Source organism: Pectinophora gossypiella, chromosome 3 (assembly GCF_024362695.1).
Source record: "Pectinophora gossypiella chromosome 3, ilPecGoss1.1, whole genome shotgun sequence".
NCBI lineage: Eukaryota > Metazoa > Arthropoda > Insecta > Lepidoptera > Gelechiidae > Pectinophora > Pectinophora gossypiella.
Window position 1 is genome coordinate 4,551,892 of NC_065406.1, and position 17,970 is coordinate 4,569,861.

Here is a 17,970-nt window from a genome sequence, read left to right on the forward strand (position 1 = left end):
ACACTGACCCGATATGTTCATACTTAAAATATTGTTGATTTGTATAGGAGAGGTAACCTAAAGTAACATAATATAAATAATTATATATCATTAGTTACAGAGTATGTACAAGAAACGTGCAAACATGCAATGTTGGGTAAGGCAAGTGGACCTACTTGTACCTATGTGATGAAGAAAGAAGAGTATGTAAATCAACAATATTTTAAATTGTACACCAATGCACACGACAAAGCGGAGCTCAGCACCAGCACCGTTTTTTACCTTCCTACTCGTTGGTGATGAAGGACTTATAGGTGGCGTCCCATCCACCGCGTGTAATGCACCCATCTCTTTCTCCAATTCCTAATTAGCCGAAACAGAGGTTGTCGTATGAAATACAAAATCTCAAATCTCTAATGCAACTATGGAATAATTCTTCCATACAACAACCGCTCGAAAGTACTTGTGGAAAAGTGGAGCATGCTATGACTGTTATTGTGAAACTATCTATAGTTAAGCATCAGAGGAGTGGGAACAATCTAGGGGATTGTAGGTAGTGATCCGACTCAAACACTTACTTGGAGCTGCTTCTCCTTGTCTTCCTCAACCTGTTCCTCTTCAGCCGCTGTCAATTCCTGTAATAACAATCGCTACATGTACACGAGAAGCAGCGTCAAATTTACAAGTTGACATTGACGGTACACACAACACTTGTTGCTGGATTGGTAGAGTGATTTCACTTTTGTTGCATCTGATTGATGACAATACGTTTAAACTTAACATCATTTACAAACACAGTTTCATTGCAGCCACGACAAGGTATCACGGGTCACTTACTTGAGCATTTGCCAAATTGTCGACAGCGATAGCAAGGAACACGTTTAGCAGGGTGTAGTTCCCGAACAGAACGAGGATCACGAAGTACAATGAGTAGATCATGCCTCGCTGGATGCCACCCTGAGACTGGATACCGTCGTACATCACTTCGTTCCAATCTTCACCTGTTAGAATCTAAAATCACATAATATTTAATGTCTATGATAATTTGAAACTGTTATTTCATTAAATCAATTTTAAAGGCATGGGCTAAATTATTAGCGCAACAAATTGCGCTGGTTGCTTTGACGTGCTCTGTTACGAAGGTACGTAAGGTTTTGTCAACTCTACATAGTGAAAATTTACCTGGAAGACAGTAAGCAGCGCAATAGGAAAGGTGTTGAAGTTGGTTGGCGGAGTGCCTTCCTCAAAGTTGAACTGGCCTCCGAAGAGCTGCATCCCCAGTAGAGCGAAGATAAGAATGAACAAGAACAGAAGGAACAGCAGCGAGATGATGGATCTCATTGAGTTGAGGAGGGATATCACCAGGTTGCGGAGTGATGACCAGTATTTTGTAACCTGAAATAAAATGTAAAAATGCAAATTGAGGATTAATATAATAACATGTCTTCAACAATGTATTGTTTTTGTTGCTGCTGAATGCACAAGGCTAAGAACGCAGCGTTTCAATCACCACTAAAATTCGTAATAACTAAAATGAATAATAATAATGCTTACCTTGAATATCCTTAGCAGTCTTAAAGCTCTAAGCACAGAAAGACCGAAAGAGCCCCCCTTGACCTCAGACCAGACGACCTCGAAAATTGAACCGGAGATAACCACACAGTCGAACCGGTTGAACGAGGACTCGAAGTAGATGCGAGGTCCCAACGCGTACATCTTTACCCACATCTCCATCATGAACAACCCCAGGAACACAAATTCGGCATAGTCTAGAACAATCAAAACATTGAATTTACTAAATGCTTGAAAGTATCTGCTTTAGCATACTTAAAAGGACAATACAATTCAACACATTTTTTCTAGGGGAAAGGTGAATGTATTGATTCTTAGCAGAAGAAAAATTGGTGGAATAGACAATCCGTCTGCTTACGAGTTTTCATTTAATGGAGGTTTACGATAGTAGCACATTTTCACAAATGGAATGTGGCATGATTGTAACAAGACTTAAAACTACTTACATAAAAATGAAGTTAACCACTTAGGTTGTCTATAGTGCTCGACAGCGACGCATATTGTATTGAAGAGCACCAAGACTATGACGAACCAATAGAACCATTGAGTCTTCACTGTATGTCGGATCCAGAAGCGAAACCTCTTCTCGGCACGCCAGAAATCCGCGCATTTGCCGGCCGACCGTGTTTTACTCTTCAAAAAACCTACAAATATAAAAGGTCATCTTAGAACAATCCCTTTAAAACATTTCCTTAGAAGCAATGCTGTCAATCTCTGCCTCTTTAGCGATTCAACAGTAGAAATATCGTAAAATTTATTTTACTCATACTGATGAACAGCATCACCATTACTAACATCTAAAGGACTTGGTCTTTAGCTAAATATTGCATCTAGCTTATACTACCAGTGGTAACATACGTTTCTAGCGTATCGAAATTACCATCTTTATTTTCGTAGCGTCGTAGCTTGCTCAGTCTATGAGGTCCAGTACAATGTCCCAGTATTTGGACGTTTCTTCCAAGCAAAATTTGCTTCCAAACATATTTAATAAACCCATTCAGAACAACTGTTGCGTCGTATACTAAAGTTACGCTTCAAGGTAACTTTACAGCAATTTTGGAATTTATTACGTTAGATTTATACTCTAAAGCTGTCTTTTATGCTTTAGAATATATCGGAAATGAGGATACAAGAAGAATAGTCAAGGATGTTTTGTTAAGCAATGACGACCGTATGTTTATACAAAACTAAACCAATATTAAAATGAGAAGGTGTGTATTAAACGTACGGACGTTTTCAACAGTAGGGATCATAAAGAAGGGTGCTACCTTACTAGTCCTAAAACTAATCTAGACTATTTCGACTACTAAGAAGATGAAAAGTAATATTCTACCAGCTTCACGTTTGATCCCATACCTTGCTTTTTCTTTGGAACTGTAAACAACCAACATATAAATAGAGTACGAATACAAGATGGTTGGATGAAAACGAGTAACGAGAACAATACAACATTGTCATGCAACATTCATGGTTATAGTGGAAATTACAAAAGTGTATCGACGACCTAAATGTTACCTTCTGATAAGGGAGCAGTGCCAACGTATAATAAACGTATTGTTTGCATATTTACAAGGTTGATAATATTCATAAATGTTTTTAAGTGAGGTCATCTTTCTAACAAACAAATTAAATATCATGCTTCTAAGGGGCATGCATAGAAATCATTGGAAAATGAAAAGGGTAAGTCAAAAACACAGTGAGAGTTTTCCAATGTTCAAAACGGTACAAGTGGACATTCAATTTGGAGGGTGCTGGGTACGTGAGATACTGACCGTCGTCTCCACAGTCTTCATCCTGCTCTTCTTCCTCGGTATCAGTGCTTTTACTCTTGCCAAGGTTTTTTAATTTCTTCTTGGCTGCTGCTCTTCTCCGAGCTATTAAACGAATAAATATCAATCAATAATTATACGCGTTTACGGCTAACATTTCGTTAACTTCAATACAAACAAAATTATGTAAAGATAAAATTTCATTACTGGGAATTTTGATATGGGAAATCACGTACCTTCCATTATGTGCATCTTTTCTTCTTCTGTTGTTCTTTCTTCTGCTAATATAACTTCCTCTGCAAAATTGAATTAAAAAAGATTTGTATTAAGGTAATTTACGTATTGTCTGTCGAAATCACATTATGAGGTTTTCTTTTGTTTGGCTAGGACGGAGAGGGGCTTGGTTCCGTGCGCACGGTAAGGCACGTTAAGCTTTTGGTCCCGGGCTACTAGCTCATACGCCTCCACCAACCTGCACAAGAGCTGCGTGGTGGAGTATGCTCTCAGTCAATTTGAATATCCCCTCCGGTTTATTGAGAGAACGAGAGGAGGCTGTTTATGTGTGTGTACGTATTGTTTGAAATACTTTGATCTTGCTGCGACTTTCATATTTATGGATGTATATGAACATGTTCGCTTACCTGCTTTACATATCCACTCAACATAACCGTTGAGTTCTCTTTCTAGCTGCTGTTGTCTTCTTAACTTAAGAAATTCTTGTCTATTTTCTACTTTCTCTCTTTCTTTAGCGAATTCACTGCAAATATAGCATAGCATGTAGAATACACTAGCATTTAACGGGACAAATAATCAAGTCAATGAACATAAAACATTATCCACGAAATACTAAATAAAACAAGTTTATCAATTTAAGACACACTAGCGAAGATGATATTATTAGCGTCACACAATACTTCACTAAATTGCAATGTTACAATTACAATAAACCTTTTTGGATAAATTTAGCCACGTCGTACCAAACAAATTAACGTAATGACAAGAAAGCAATGCTTTATCTGCTCTTCAAATGTAGGTGATTAGTATTTTAGCATGTAGGCTAGCATTATTCAAGAATTTGTAGCTTTCTTTATCTTCACACGGTCTCCAGACCTGCTTCTGTGATCCAGCTGAGATACGCTGTGAAGTCTTGGTTGAACATCTGTCGAGCTCTCTCCTTTTGAAACTGTTCCCGTCTTTCGACCCGCCCTCTTTCATTAGAGAACTCCCTACGTTTTTCAAACACAAAACGTTGTAACAACCAAAATTAACGATAAGAAAACAAACAAAAAATGAAAATTAACATCAAAATCAACAATATCCTATAAAAACGTTGACTAAAATCAACTACTAAAAACAATGAATGATAAAAAATAAATTAGACAAAAGCACTTAAATAGGTAACAATACATTAGTCAAAGTGTTATTACTCACCCGCTAAGGACACCGAGAACTAAATTGAGCATAAAGAATGAACCCAATACTATGAGAGGCACAAAGTAAACCCAGTTGAACGCACTACCTAACGCGTCATTCGTCTGAAACAAAGCATTTGAAATTAGCATAGTTTTAGTATGTTAGATGGCAAGAACAAGCTGGGGACAGAGAAGAGTGAAATGAACGAAATATTTAAAATGAATGGGACAACATAATTTTACATACATTTTATCGTTCTAACTATCCCAGGACATGTCAATAAACGCCTAGCATACCAGGCCCTCTCATGTAATTACGAGATAAACATAGGTACTTCATTTTTGATTGGCTTATGGGCTCTGTTACAGACATTCACTGTAAGCAATGTATTTCTGACTATCCCAATTGGGAATAAAGTCGTAAGACTGAATGTTGTTTTAAAATTTAAACCCCATTGTTTAACTATTGTGTATCTAGAAATCTCGGTGTTAGCTTATTTTGCTATGTTATCTGTTGGCTCTCACACATACCCAATAGAGGATGGCAGTCCAGCCCTCCATCGTGATGCACTGGAAGACGGTAAGCATAGCGAAGCCGATGTTATCAAAAGAGGTGATGCCACGGTTCGGCCCTTCCCATTTTTCTAGACACGTGCTCTTGTCGTACATGCAAACGTTCGCGCCGTACGGGGCTAGCGTCTCGTTGTCGGCGTTGCACGGGGTGGGTGACTCGCCATCAGTCATTATTTCATCTGAAATAACAGATTTATTAGTTTGATTTTACGTAATATCTATATCGGCGCCTTATAGTGAAAACCATGTAAGCAATTTGTATTAACTAAACCTCGCAATAGACAAGCTAGTAAATTAATTCAAAGAAATCGTTAAATGAAATAGTAAAAGAAAATAACAATAGAATGGGATTTTCTAAAATGCGTCTATGTAACTTTCTCTATAATGCGATTTGTAGATTTGCCTCTTCTTTGTTCTTGCATTTATTACTCGGTTAAACAAAAATGTGGTTTAGATGTCACTCGTCATAATCCAACAGAAAGGTATGAATTGTTGGCCCAAGATGTATATGCAAACTAAACTACGACTCTCCATACGGCGATTCAACAATACTTATGGTGAAAACTATTTAAACATAAATATTTATTGCTTTTTTTTCGCTGCAATATCTTTAGTAAGTAGTAAGTATTACGGTTTACTAACAGCAATTGTAATAACCAAGAAAGTTAAGTACTCGATAACAAACAAGTTACAATATCATTTAATTTATTTGCCTCTGAAGTCAATTTTGCCCCGTTCAAGTTAGCCTGAAAATGCAATTACTGAAACTGGGTCAATAATATTTATATCCGGTGTGCTAAGTGATCCTAACTTTACGCTAGCAACTTCTAGTATTAAACTCGACTTTTCGTAGTCCAAGGAAATGAACTTGTTTCCAACTTGATAATTTATAATGGTGATAAATAGTTTGTAGTTTATTAGTCTTAGTTTTTGTTTTACTGAATGTTGCTGTAAAACGGCGAATATGTTTTTCTTGCCTATCTTTATGTTGATATACCTAGACATCAAGAGTCGGTTGCAATATTTCATTTGAAACACAATTTTAATAACATTGCAATTAAGTTTAAGTAGGTACTAATACTTCATAGACAATCTGTAAAATTATGATGTTGACCGAAACATTATTACTTTGTGAATATGGCTGTAAGCTCAAGTAATAAAATAAATAAAACATGTCTGGTGGAGTTGAGCCACGTTACACCTTACTAGTAATACTTTAAACTTGTATAGGTAATATTATCGAGATTAATACTCTTAACAATATATAAGGTAAAACAGATTTTATACTCACTAATATCTTCTAAACTATAACAAGTCTTATGCAGCGCCCCGGAATAGAACTCCAGGCCGATGATGGCGAAGATGACGATCGCAAAGAGCACCAACAAGCCAATCTGCAGCAAGGGCGCCATTGCCTTGATGATGGACTTCAAGACAACTTGCAGACCTACAGTCATAGAAATAAGGTTAAAGGCTGAACTGGACAGCAAAAATGAAAATGATAGAAGTCGGACAGAACTTGATGATGTTGAGAATTTGAATAAAGAATCTAAAACAAATAACAATTTTACATATTATAAGAGCAGAGGTGAAATTAGAAACATTTATATCTAAAATATTTTTTCGGTTAATTACGTTACTACTAACAGTGTTTCAAAATATGAGTGATTAGAATTTTTGAATACATAATTGGAAAGAAAAAAAGAACCTTTACGAAGTTTTTGATTTAAAGTACATAGGAAGCAATAAGTATACATAGATAAAATTAACAATGAACACGTAGAACGTACAGAAGGATAATTATGTTAAATGCATTGTTACCACCACCACAAAAAGGTCAAATAACAGCATCAAGTTCAATACGACCTCAATTTACACAAAACAAAAAGTGCTCTCGTTTTCAAATGAAAATAAAGAATGGCTGATTTTGACATAAACTTCATGATTGGGTATAAAAAAGAGTGCACAGTTGGAGTCTTTAGGTCTTCTTATCATTTAGAAGTAGGACACATAAACGTACAATGAAAGAGATAAAATTAAATTATGAACCAGAATGAATATAGAGAAAAGTATTAAAAAGTCTAAGGATTAAAACAATCACTAAGATAATAAATGAATGACAAGTGGATAACATGAAAAGTTAAATGAAAAAGGACGTGCACAAATACATGAAAGACGCTGTTGCATAATTTTTGTTGTTATTCAGTCGGTAGGTATACTTAATTACAAATCTGTTTTTGGATTCACACAATTGACTTTATCTGTTATTGTTTCATTGCCAGAACGAATACTCGCTTATTGTAATTCTTGCAACGCATTGGTCTTACGAAGATTCAGACTTTTGACATCTTTATAATATTGACTAGTTAATCGGCTATCAAGCTTTGGCAATTATCTTCATATTTCATAGATAAAAATGATGTTACTTTTGAATTGTTAGAAAGATTCGCTCCAAAAACTATGCAACAGCTTATGACACTACAGACTATTTACTAGTCTAGAATGTTCTAGAACTCACTAGGAACGCCCGATACTAATTTAAGGGGCCTCAACACCCTAATGGCGCGCAAGGTCCTGAAATCGACGTCGGCTGGCGCCACTGGCAGCTGCGTGATGATACTGCCAAAACACACCACCAGATACTATGCAGGTAGCACTAGCCAACACTACGGGGACTGTGCTTACTGGCACAGTCGACGGCATATCAAGCGCAACACTAGGCCACATCGTAGAGGATGGACAGAACGCTGCGGACATTATAGTCCGTGAAAAATGGATAGTGTCAGTGCGTTCCCATTGAAGTGGAGCGGAGCGGAGACTTGCAGAATTTATCAATCACAGCAAGTAAGAAAAGGCGGTTTCTTGCTCTCTCGCTTGTTGTGACTAGTTACTTCCTGTAGGTCTGCTCCGTTCTGCTTTAGTAGGGTTCTTAAAAGGTTCTTAAACTGCCAAGGCGTAGTAATGAACACACTGGCAGTTTCACTAGTCTATTTTTCTGAGACTTAACGTCTGTGGCGTGGACTGCTCATCATCTACGTCGCGCCTTAATAATATATTACTGTAATTTCAACTTTTTCTTGTCATGTAATTAGTTGAAACTCGCGTTACGTGTCACATTTGATATACTGTCCACTGTATTATTATATTTTTATTGTATAATGTTGAAAATGTATGTTATGAAAATATGTATCACACTGGTTATAATATGAATTGGAATTCATGATTAAATTGTTTGATTTATCAATGTAACGATGATATCTTATTTGTAGGAAAGTGAAAGAGAAGGAATAAGTAGTAATTAAAGTAAATATTCGTATAAGATATTCTTATTTTTTTAATTATTGATGGGAATATAACCAAATAAACACAGTCCCAATAAATATGTGTAAATAATGTTGAAAGAACTTTCTAGCTTCGTATCTACAATCTAAATATTGTGTCTAATTAACTTGAAAACTTAAACTAATCACACGTTAGACTTTACTGTTTTAATCTAAAATACTCCATATTTATTCACACTTATAATGAGTTTTTTAACTAAATTACCCTTTTTAATATTTGTCATACCTACACATTACAGTAATTATAGCAAATGTTTTACTATTATGCACACGTAGCCGAAATTCAAATAACATCAAAACATTTTCCATATATATAATATAAGTTACAAAATTATATAAAACCACACACTCTCTAAGACTCGTTAACCTTTAAAATCCACGCTACATTATTAATTTTTAAGACTATTAAAAATGACTATTCTGAAAACTAGCGATGTTCTAATCGAAATTCGAAAAACGTCTAGCGAGACTATTCAGAACGTTCTATACAAAATAAGGTAGGTATTATGTGTTGTCTCCAATTACTGTGAATTACTTGGTATCCGCGAGACGAGCTTGAGAGGTCGCAGCACTCTGAATGAGCGCAGCATCCTCAGGTCAACGTCCACGTTGTATTCGGCGAATATCGTCATCGACCTAGTTTTCGTCATCCAATATTCAGTAAAGTACAGAATTAGACCCTTTACTTAGTGGACCTAACTACCACCTGATTCCAATCCAATCGTTCCTTTTCAATTTTGTTGTGATTCAGATTGTTGATTGTAAAGTTTTGTTTAAGCAATTCCTATGTTTTTTTTATTACTATGAAGTTTTGACTTTGTGAACAAGGCATTGTAGAACATTAAATATTATCAATAGATTCCAAAATACTTATATTTTATTTAAAAAAACAAATAACTTGCCTTGGTTACAGGTCTCAACCGACTATTCTAAACGATGTTAACGTGAATAAGATAAGAAATTACACTTACCCGGTTACTACTACGAAAAAATCCATTATGTTCCAAATGTTCCTAAGATACGATCCCCTGTGTAAAACAAAACCTAGGGCTAATATTTTCAACGAGGCTTCTACACAAAATATTCCTAAAAAGTATGCCTCGGTCGCTTCCTGGAACAAAAGAAAGGAAATTATGAGAAGAAAATTGATACAGTATTTATGGAAAAGTATTTTCTTGAGAATCACAGTGAATCTAATAGAGATAAGATAACATAATAATATTTATTGTTATTGCCAATATACAACTCCACAAATCATGAGAACTAATCAGAAGACACTTGATTGCGACTTTAGCTGCGGAATTTTGGTTGCGATTGATACATAAGTTTAAAAGTTCTGTATGCATTAGGGAATGCAATCCCGATCTCGCGGGGTCCCGCGAGATTTCGTCAAATTTTTCGGGATCAATACCGAAGCATAATATGACGAGATCCCATTCGAGATTGACGGATTGGGCGGAATCTCCTTGAGTTTTATACTTTTTGTTTTGAATATACTAATTTCCAAAGAAAATTTAATTTTCGCAAAATCAATTTGCGACGTCTCGTGGTAGTAGTCAACACCGACCAATCAGAGAACAGTATTTGCCGTAATTTAAAGAAGCTTAAAATTAAAAGCTCTTCTGTGATTGGTCGAACCGTTTAGAATCTTACGAATGGATATCCGTTAGTTTTTGAATTTATCACGAGATGTCGCTATGTTACATTATCTTACCAGATTCTGTGCTAAGATGGTCTTATCGCCGTTGGGCAGATGCTCCTCCAGCGCCAGCACCACACAGTTGGCGATGATGGTAAGTAGCACCGCGTACTCGAAGGGCGGCCACTCGATGATGAATTTTGTATACCTGGAATTAGATAACATATTCTATTGAATATCTAGCATGTGGATATTGTTTTATGATGGTAGTTTAGAGTTCTGTGAACATTGTAAATGATTATTACACACTCAGCGATGGAGGAAAACATGAAGCCCACATACCCGAGAAATGCCTTTCGGAGGTATGTGACCTATGCACTGGGCTGATTTACCCTTCGCGGGTCAGACAGGCAGACGCTTCTTTAAAAAACCGGTTGTATCAAAATCTTCAGGTTGGGTAAGCGGACACCGTGAAAAACGGGATAACGCTAGGGAGATGATGATGGTGATACCTGATTTTTAAGAAAAATGAAAAAAAGTACTTAAGTGAAAAGAAATTGGTAATTCCGTACTTAGTACACATTCACTTACTTGTAAGAATACCTGCGTATTATAATGTACCTGCTTGTAAAGAATGAATCCAAAAACGAAAGTGAAAACACATTTTCGTGAGATGTATGTCTTGTTGTATAGTATGCAAATAAAGAATGTTGAATATTGAATATATTGTTCAACGCTCTCTATGAAAGAGACTGTGTGTCGCGAATATCACACGCCCGTGTAAGAACATAAACATTAGGTCTACCTACAGCGTCCTATGGTAAAAAAAAATATACGGTCGAATTAAGAACCTCCTCCTTTTTTGAAGTCGGTAACAAAACAAGGTATGCTCATTTTTTTTTGTTTTGGTTTTCCCCGAAGGGTAAGGCAAAGGGAACTATGCCCATACAGCCATGTCTGACGTATTTTTTTTCTTGATGATTAATGAAATGATGAAAGGTGATGATGATGAAACCTAAGCCCCCACCCTCGGAGTAGACTCCTACTCCGAACTCCAAACGAATTAACTCAAAAGTCCGCACAAACTTTTGAGTTATAAAGCGGCTTCCCGGCACGAAGGGAAAATAGGCAGATACACTTTGTTTATTGAATACTCCAATATAATAACACTCGCGAATGTCTTCCGACTAACTTAATGCGATCATTAACCACAAAACACCACTTCGTATTAATTATTTAGATTACTCAATGAAGAAAGCAACTGTCCCGTTTCCCGCCGAAAAGCCCAAGGTATGCTCAAAAGTGACAGCTAACATTTGAAGGTTAGCCGCGCTGACGTTATCTCATCCTCCGTTGCCATTTTGTAAAAAAAAATATGAGTTTAAAAACGAAAACACGACTCCGGAATAATCACGCTCTAAATAGTATGAAACAAATAGTAATTAAGTAAGGTAGTCAGTATTTCGCTCAATTTTCAATAATAAAATGTAAGGTCTTGGAATGTTGGAGATACCAATTTAATGGTAACACTCGTGTTACACTTACGTCATCAAAAGGCTAGTAATGGCGACTTTTCATAGAACTGAGCATACCTTGCTTTGTTGTACCGTCCAACGTCCTACTAATAGCAATTTTTAAAATTTTTTTCTTCGTCTGTTCCAAATCACCTACCCCTTCCTTTTTGTCAAATTAGAAAATATTAGGTAGTAGTTAAAATTAATACAATAAGAAACTGTTTGTACCAGTAGAACAGTTATCTTGGTATGGGTACTTCAACAAGTTAATTTTGTTTAGGTAAGTAATACCTAAGTATTTAGAAACTTACTTTTTTAAAACTTAACCTCTCAAAACTTCGCAATAGCAACTTTTCCATGCACAAAATATCAAGCAATCTGTGTTCCTGTTCATCTTCCATCATTACCTCGTCTATCTGAACCTGCTCACAGCAAAGTAATGAGCACTTACTAGAGAGATTGAGTGTTAATATCTCCGCTTTACTCGCTTTATCCAATCTCAGATGCACTTCGGATTCTAATCTAGTTAGTTATTATGCATAGGTTTGATTCAACTACCAGAAAATCGTTTGTAAGTACTTACACTGAAAATAATATTTAGCAAAACTTTGGTTATTGTTTGAAAAACAGAGTACCTAAGTAACTGCTGAACTTGGTATTAAGTACTTGAGTTGAGTTGGGTTTGGATTTGCCTGATTTGCCTGGGAGTTGCGGAAGTATGCGGGCGCGTTCCCGTGGCTCCCACTTAGGCGGCAAGACGAACACCGTTGGGTTTTAGTGGGTAGGCGGGATACTTGAGATCCTGGAGTCCCACATAACCCGTCGCCATCCCCATGGCGGTGGGTATGCGTAAATGCATTTCCCAACGTTAAAAAAAAAAAAAATGGATTTGCCTGATTGCTTGAAAACGTGGGCATTTGTTTATTTTATATAAGTCTTATTATAGTTTACACGAAGTATATTCTAATATATTGTAAGTTTACCATATTAGTAAGATAATATAATAGTGTCGATAAGATCCGGATAAAAAAAAACGATTATTGTCAGTGTTCTCTATCTCGGTAGCTACGTATAGTTGCATCTAATAGATGGGAGTTTTACTCCTGCATTTGTAAACTATAAACTATACAAATCACAAATAAAAAGACGATTTCACGAAAATAGCCTTCTTCACACTGTGCGCAAGGGTAAACTTCATGATGCCTCTAAATTTATATAGGGGTGGGTTATACCCTAGTACCTCAAGTCTTAAGAAGATAAGTTATAACCAGATTACTAAAGATTGGTGTCCGTTCTGAAGACAAAAGTCTTCTTCTATGTCCTCGCCACTTCCCGTTACGTGGCTTTTCCAATTATGCGGCGCCAAATATCTCGCTAATAAACATCGTCTTCTTCGAGACCCAAATAAAAAATGAAGACAAAAATGCATTTATTTTAATTTGACAACTCCAACTATACGATTAGTGCACGAATTCGTTTTGGAACTATAAAACTAGAATCAAATTTTGTGTCTGCCAGAATCAGCGCTGGTAAAAGTATATATAACAAATAATAATAGCGATAAGCATCATCATTTGCCATGTATTTAGTTAAGAGTCTTTGTTGTTATTATTTATTTTTATTTTTGGTGCAATAAAGTGTATTTGTATTGTGTTGTGTTGTATTGTATTGTATTGTATTGCATTGCATTGTATTGTAACATAATGGTGCCAATTCGGACGGAAACAAAAACCTAATTTTAGTTTGACAGCTCTTGATCTACCGTCTTTCACTTTCAATAAGTGCAAGAAAGAGTTAGATCTATGTAGTTTTAGTCCTGTCAAATTAAGTTAAAATTAAATTGGTGGTTTCCGGAATCGGCGCCATTACACCAGCTTATCGCACACAGCAAAATTTTAGGTTTTCGTTAGTCCTACCTAACCTTACAAAATATTCTGTATAGGTATACCTACACCAAGGGAGTTAAAAGGCCGCATCGAAGCAATTCCTTTAAAAAAGCAATACAAATGTCAAATAGCAATATTGCTTTTTCAGATGAATTTCTTTGTTGTGGCCTTTATAACCCAGAATGTTTTTTAACGTAAGTGTCTTGAATGTAAATCATCATCATCATCATCAGCACATTAACGTCCCCACTGCTGGGGCACGGGCCTTCCCTATGGATGGATAGGGAGATCGGGCCTTAAACCACCACGCGGGCCCAGTGCGGATTGATGGTTATTAACGACTGCTAATGCAGCCGGGACCAACGTCTTAACGTGCCTTCCGAAGCACGGAGGAGCTCGAGATGAAAACTTTTTTTTTGTGGTCACCCATCCTATGACCGGCCTTTGCGAAAGTTGCTTAACTTCAACAATCGCAGACCACAACAACAACAACTTGTAAATAACCTACCCATATTTCATCATCACATAACTAATTTAAAGAGCAACGCTTTTGTTGGCGTAGCATTCTCCTTGCTACTTTTTTAGTGAAAAATTGGGCAGTCGTTTCCCTCTTGTCTTCCGTCCCGCAGTACCCATACTCATGTTTACCTATAGTAATTAATATCTTAGTAGTCGCATGTAGATATATCTAGACTAGAAATAACTTTGCCTTGAGGTAACTGGAGTAGGTACTCAACTAGGTCGGTTGACCACAATAATTAACCACCACTATCACTATAATTATGTTCATAGATTATAACCACGTGTTACCACTACATATACTGTTGTGTGTGTGTCGTACGGTTAACATTACGTCATACTTACAATTTCTAGGTAATGAGTAAGTATTTCTTGTGGATGGTTTTAAATAAATTTAAAATGACTTATAGAACTGATTTAAAATTAATCTAACGAAATGGCTTACTAATAAGTGTTACTATAATTTGAATGATTATTTTAAATACAAAAAAATAGTAAAATAATAAAATTTTGTAATAAGTATAATTTTGTATCATTTTCCATAAGAATAAGTACCTTCTTTTCAATGTATTAATTTTTATTTTTTAAATTTATTTTTTTTATATTTGTACGTCTGCATTTATGCCGAACACATCACAATACTGTTATGTAAATTATTATTTTAAATTATTTTTAATTATTAAAAATTATTTTCTATTTTTGTGTGTTCTCGCAAATAATTTGATTTTATTGATTTTATTTAGGTATTCTGACAAACAGAAAATAAAAATCGAAAAAATCTGTCTCGGACGGGATTTGAACCAGCAGCTCTTGTTCTGATTTTAAATGTTAACATTACCTATTGCATTACAAAATACCTATTTTGTAACTCATTTTACTTTATCTAGGTAATTATGTTTTATTATTATTTATTTGTTATTTGCGAAAACCTATAATTGGCTTATTGTATAGTTATAACATAATCTATTATTTCTTATGCTGTTGGTTTTCCGAAGAAAATAAAAATAAAATAAATTAAATTAGGTACGCAGTGTGGGTCGACCCTTAGCAAGATGGCGAGAGGACTTGTAGGAAGTGGCTTGGGTGGAAGCGCTTGGATTCGTAAGGCTGAGGATAGGTAAAGCCCTATCCTCATACTCGTATATAGCATACTAATAAAAATAAATACTTAGAAGAGACCCATATCCACCAGTGGGCTGATGATAATGATATAATAGTCAAATAAAGTATTTTGTTAAATATTATATAGGTACCTTTATTTGCATCATTACAGCAATCCATTGCCTTACAAACAAGTTAAGTGTCTATATTTATGGTTTATTTGTTTGTATTGTTATTAATGATATCATCATATTATAGTGAAAGCGTCTTTCGCATTCGGATGTGATTTTTGTTAACATTACCTCGGAATAGACAAGCACTAGCTTGAACTAGGATTGAAACTATTCAATCCATGTAAAAAAATGTGGTCTCAATTTGTTCTCAGAATTATTTAAAAGGAATCGAGGTTGTTTTGATGAAAATCACGTCAGAGTGTGTCAAAATGGCGTTTACGTGGTTTCGCTATGAGGCTACTATATGCAAAATTGGTATCGTTATTCAGTGTTAGGCCAAACTTGCAGAAGATGTAATAAGTAGGTAACCTAACTAACCTAACATACTTATACAGACACCGCTACTAATATAAATGACATGTCTCGAGGGACATTTGTTAAGTTATAATTACTACTATTACTTTATAAACATTTATACAAGATACTATGAAAATTAATGCATGTACAAGCGAACTTAGCGCAGTGAATTTGTTAATAACATTCCCTGACCCGTCCTACATACATAAATTGCATAACTTAACCATCCATGCGGATTTGTCGTGACGACATGAAGTTTCAATTCTGATTTCTTTTTTGACAATTACTTTTTTTAAATAAGAAGCCATTTGAGTAGGTTTTTGTTATATTGATATACTTATATACGAGGTATTATCATTTAAATTGAAGGGAAGAGAGAAAGGGGTAGACCTAAGAGAACATTTATGAAACAAAAGAGAAGGTGCAGGTCGTGTCGTATCAGGAGCTGAAGGATTTGGCGGGAAGAAGAGAGGAATGGCGATTACTCCACCGACAAGAGCGCAACTCTTAAATATAGAGAGAGAGTTCTTTTAAATCCTAATTTTAGTTCCGTTCGAGTCAGATTTTTTGATTTAATTTTCACTTAAGTAATTCTAATTCTCATAACATAGAAAGAAAATTACTTATCTCTTCTCCTCACGTTTGGGTTGTTGAAGCCAATAAGTAGGTATATTGACTTTTTTTAAGTAATTATTTATCCATACATTGTTTTAAGTTTACGCGGTTATTAGCATAATTAAAATACATAATAACGGGTTCTTACCGCGTTTAAATCAGGGAAGGAGAGTAGACAGATATGTCTGCCCGTAGAAGATTATGGATCTACCTACTCCATTCCAATCTCATCAGTCATCCCGTGATCATGGCACTTGCAACAGTGTCGAAATATCGAGGAGTCTCATATCCATGATTTAAAGCGGTAAGAACCCGTTATTATGTGTTTTAATTATTTTTTATCCATGTTGGTAATTTGTTTTTACTGTTATTGAACAGATTATTAAAATGGATAAATAATTAGTTCAGAAAAAGTGAGTGTTGTTGTGTACGCCGTTATGTCTCCCCTTCCTTCAAGAACTCTAGTTTTGCATTACCTATCATACTAACAAGAAGGTCTGGCCAATTACTTCGTGATTCTTTCCTCTTTACATTTCCTGGCTTTCCTCTGTCCTGTAAGAACGCCCTCGCAAGACAGGAAGCTGTTACAAAATGCATAGAGGAGCATAATAAGGTGCAACTTAAATATTTATTTAACGAAGACCATAGTTAAACGAATCCGCAAATGACTTGAGAGAAAATTGGTCTTGCATGTGGTACCTCTAGGGAACTAATATGGTTTCATTTGGTTTTAGGGGAAAAACGAAATCAGAGTATATGAGGGTACTTTTAGTTTTGGAATTCACAGGTGATAAGAAGGTGGTGGTAAGAAGGATATAAGTGTTTTGTAATTGTATCCCCTGCGATTAAATTTATGTCATAATGAAAACCTCGCAAGCCCATTTCAAATTCTGACGCGATTTTCTGCAAAAAAAACCTCGCAACAAAAAAAACAGACTCGTAAGTTTCATACCGGATAAAAATTGAGACTTTGGAAAAATAGCTAGGATAGGATTTCGCTATATAAAGCAAAGATATGCTCGCAAAGATTTCAAATACTTACAAATACAAATATGCTTTATTGCACCAAAATAAAAATAAATAATTACAAAAGTCTCTTAACTAAAGATTTCAGTTGGTAAAGGTCTGTATAAGCCCGCACTTTCATCTTATTTGTTTGTGATTTTCAAGTGACTCTACATATCACATACTTACATAATTTGTAGCACAAAAAGTTTCAAAAAGCTATAGAGCTGGACGCCGCACTATCCTGTAAACTTGTTTACACCGCGCGAGTAACTAAATGGACCTCCATTACCGCGCTATACTTCCAAGTAGATTGCACAGGTAACTGACGTTGCTTGCTCTATAAAAGCTTGTATGAACGCATGCCATTACAGGCTTCCACGGAAGTGGAGCGAGAAAATTGGACCAAAAGTGTGTTGCAAATATTCAGTATTAGTTTCTTTAGAATGTTTCAGGGAGGTATAGGTAAGATAGTGTATTGATAATGGGCATGTAGTAAACCCCAGTACAAACGG

The 17,970-nt window shown here is 35.7% G+C and overlaps 1 protein-coding gene across 12 annotated transcripts in view; it reads right to left on the minus strand.

The window, feature by feature from the left end:
• LOC126379762 (voltage-dependent calcium channel type A subunit alpha-1) overlaps positions 1–17,970 on the minus strand; it is a 51,038-nt gene that overhangs the window by 18,101 nt on the left and 14,967 nt on the right. For 11 of the 12 annotated variants that reach the window (XR_007568378.1, XR_007568379.1, XR_007568376.1 and 8 more), the window contains exons 3-18: positions 10,361–10,493; positions 9,618–9,757; positions 7,824–7,924; positions 6,597–6,752; positions 5,264–5,484; positions 4,752–4,855; positions 3,962–4,077; positions 3,557–3,616; positions 3,324–3,425; positions 2,908–2,925; positions 1,998–2,195; positions 1,534–1,748; positions 1,162–1,374; positions 817–990; positions 558–614; positions 262–342 (exon numbers count right to left, since the gene is read on the minus strand). Coding sequence is in view for 9 of the 12 variants with exons in the window: in XM_050028646.1 (XP_049884603.1) it covers positions 262–342; positions 558–614; positions 817–990; positions 1,162–1,374; positions 1,534–1,748; positions 1,998–2,195; positions 2,908–2,925; positions 3,324–3,425; positions 3,557–3,616; positions 3,962–4,077; positions 4,752–4,855; positions 5,264–5,484; positions 6,597–6,752; positions 7,824–7,924; positions 9,618–9,757; positions 10,361–10,493 (2,089 nt within the window). In the remaining 3 variants the exon portion in view is untranslated. The remainder of the gene's footprint in view (positions 1–261; positions 343–557; positions 615–816; positions 991–1,161; positions 1,375–1,533; positions 1,749–1,997; positions 2,196–2,907; positions 2,926–3,323; positions 3,426–3,556; positions 3,617–3,961; positions 4,078–4,751; positions 4,856–5,263; positions 5,485–6,596; positions 6,753–7,823; positions 7,925–9,617; positions 9,758–10,360; positions 10,494–17,970) is intronic. The other variant, XM_050028662.1, reaches the window with a different exon arrangement.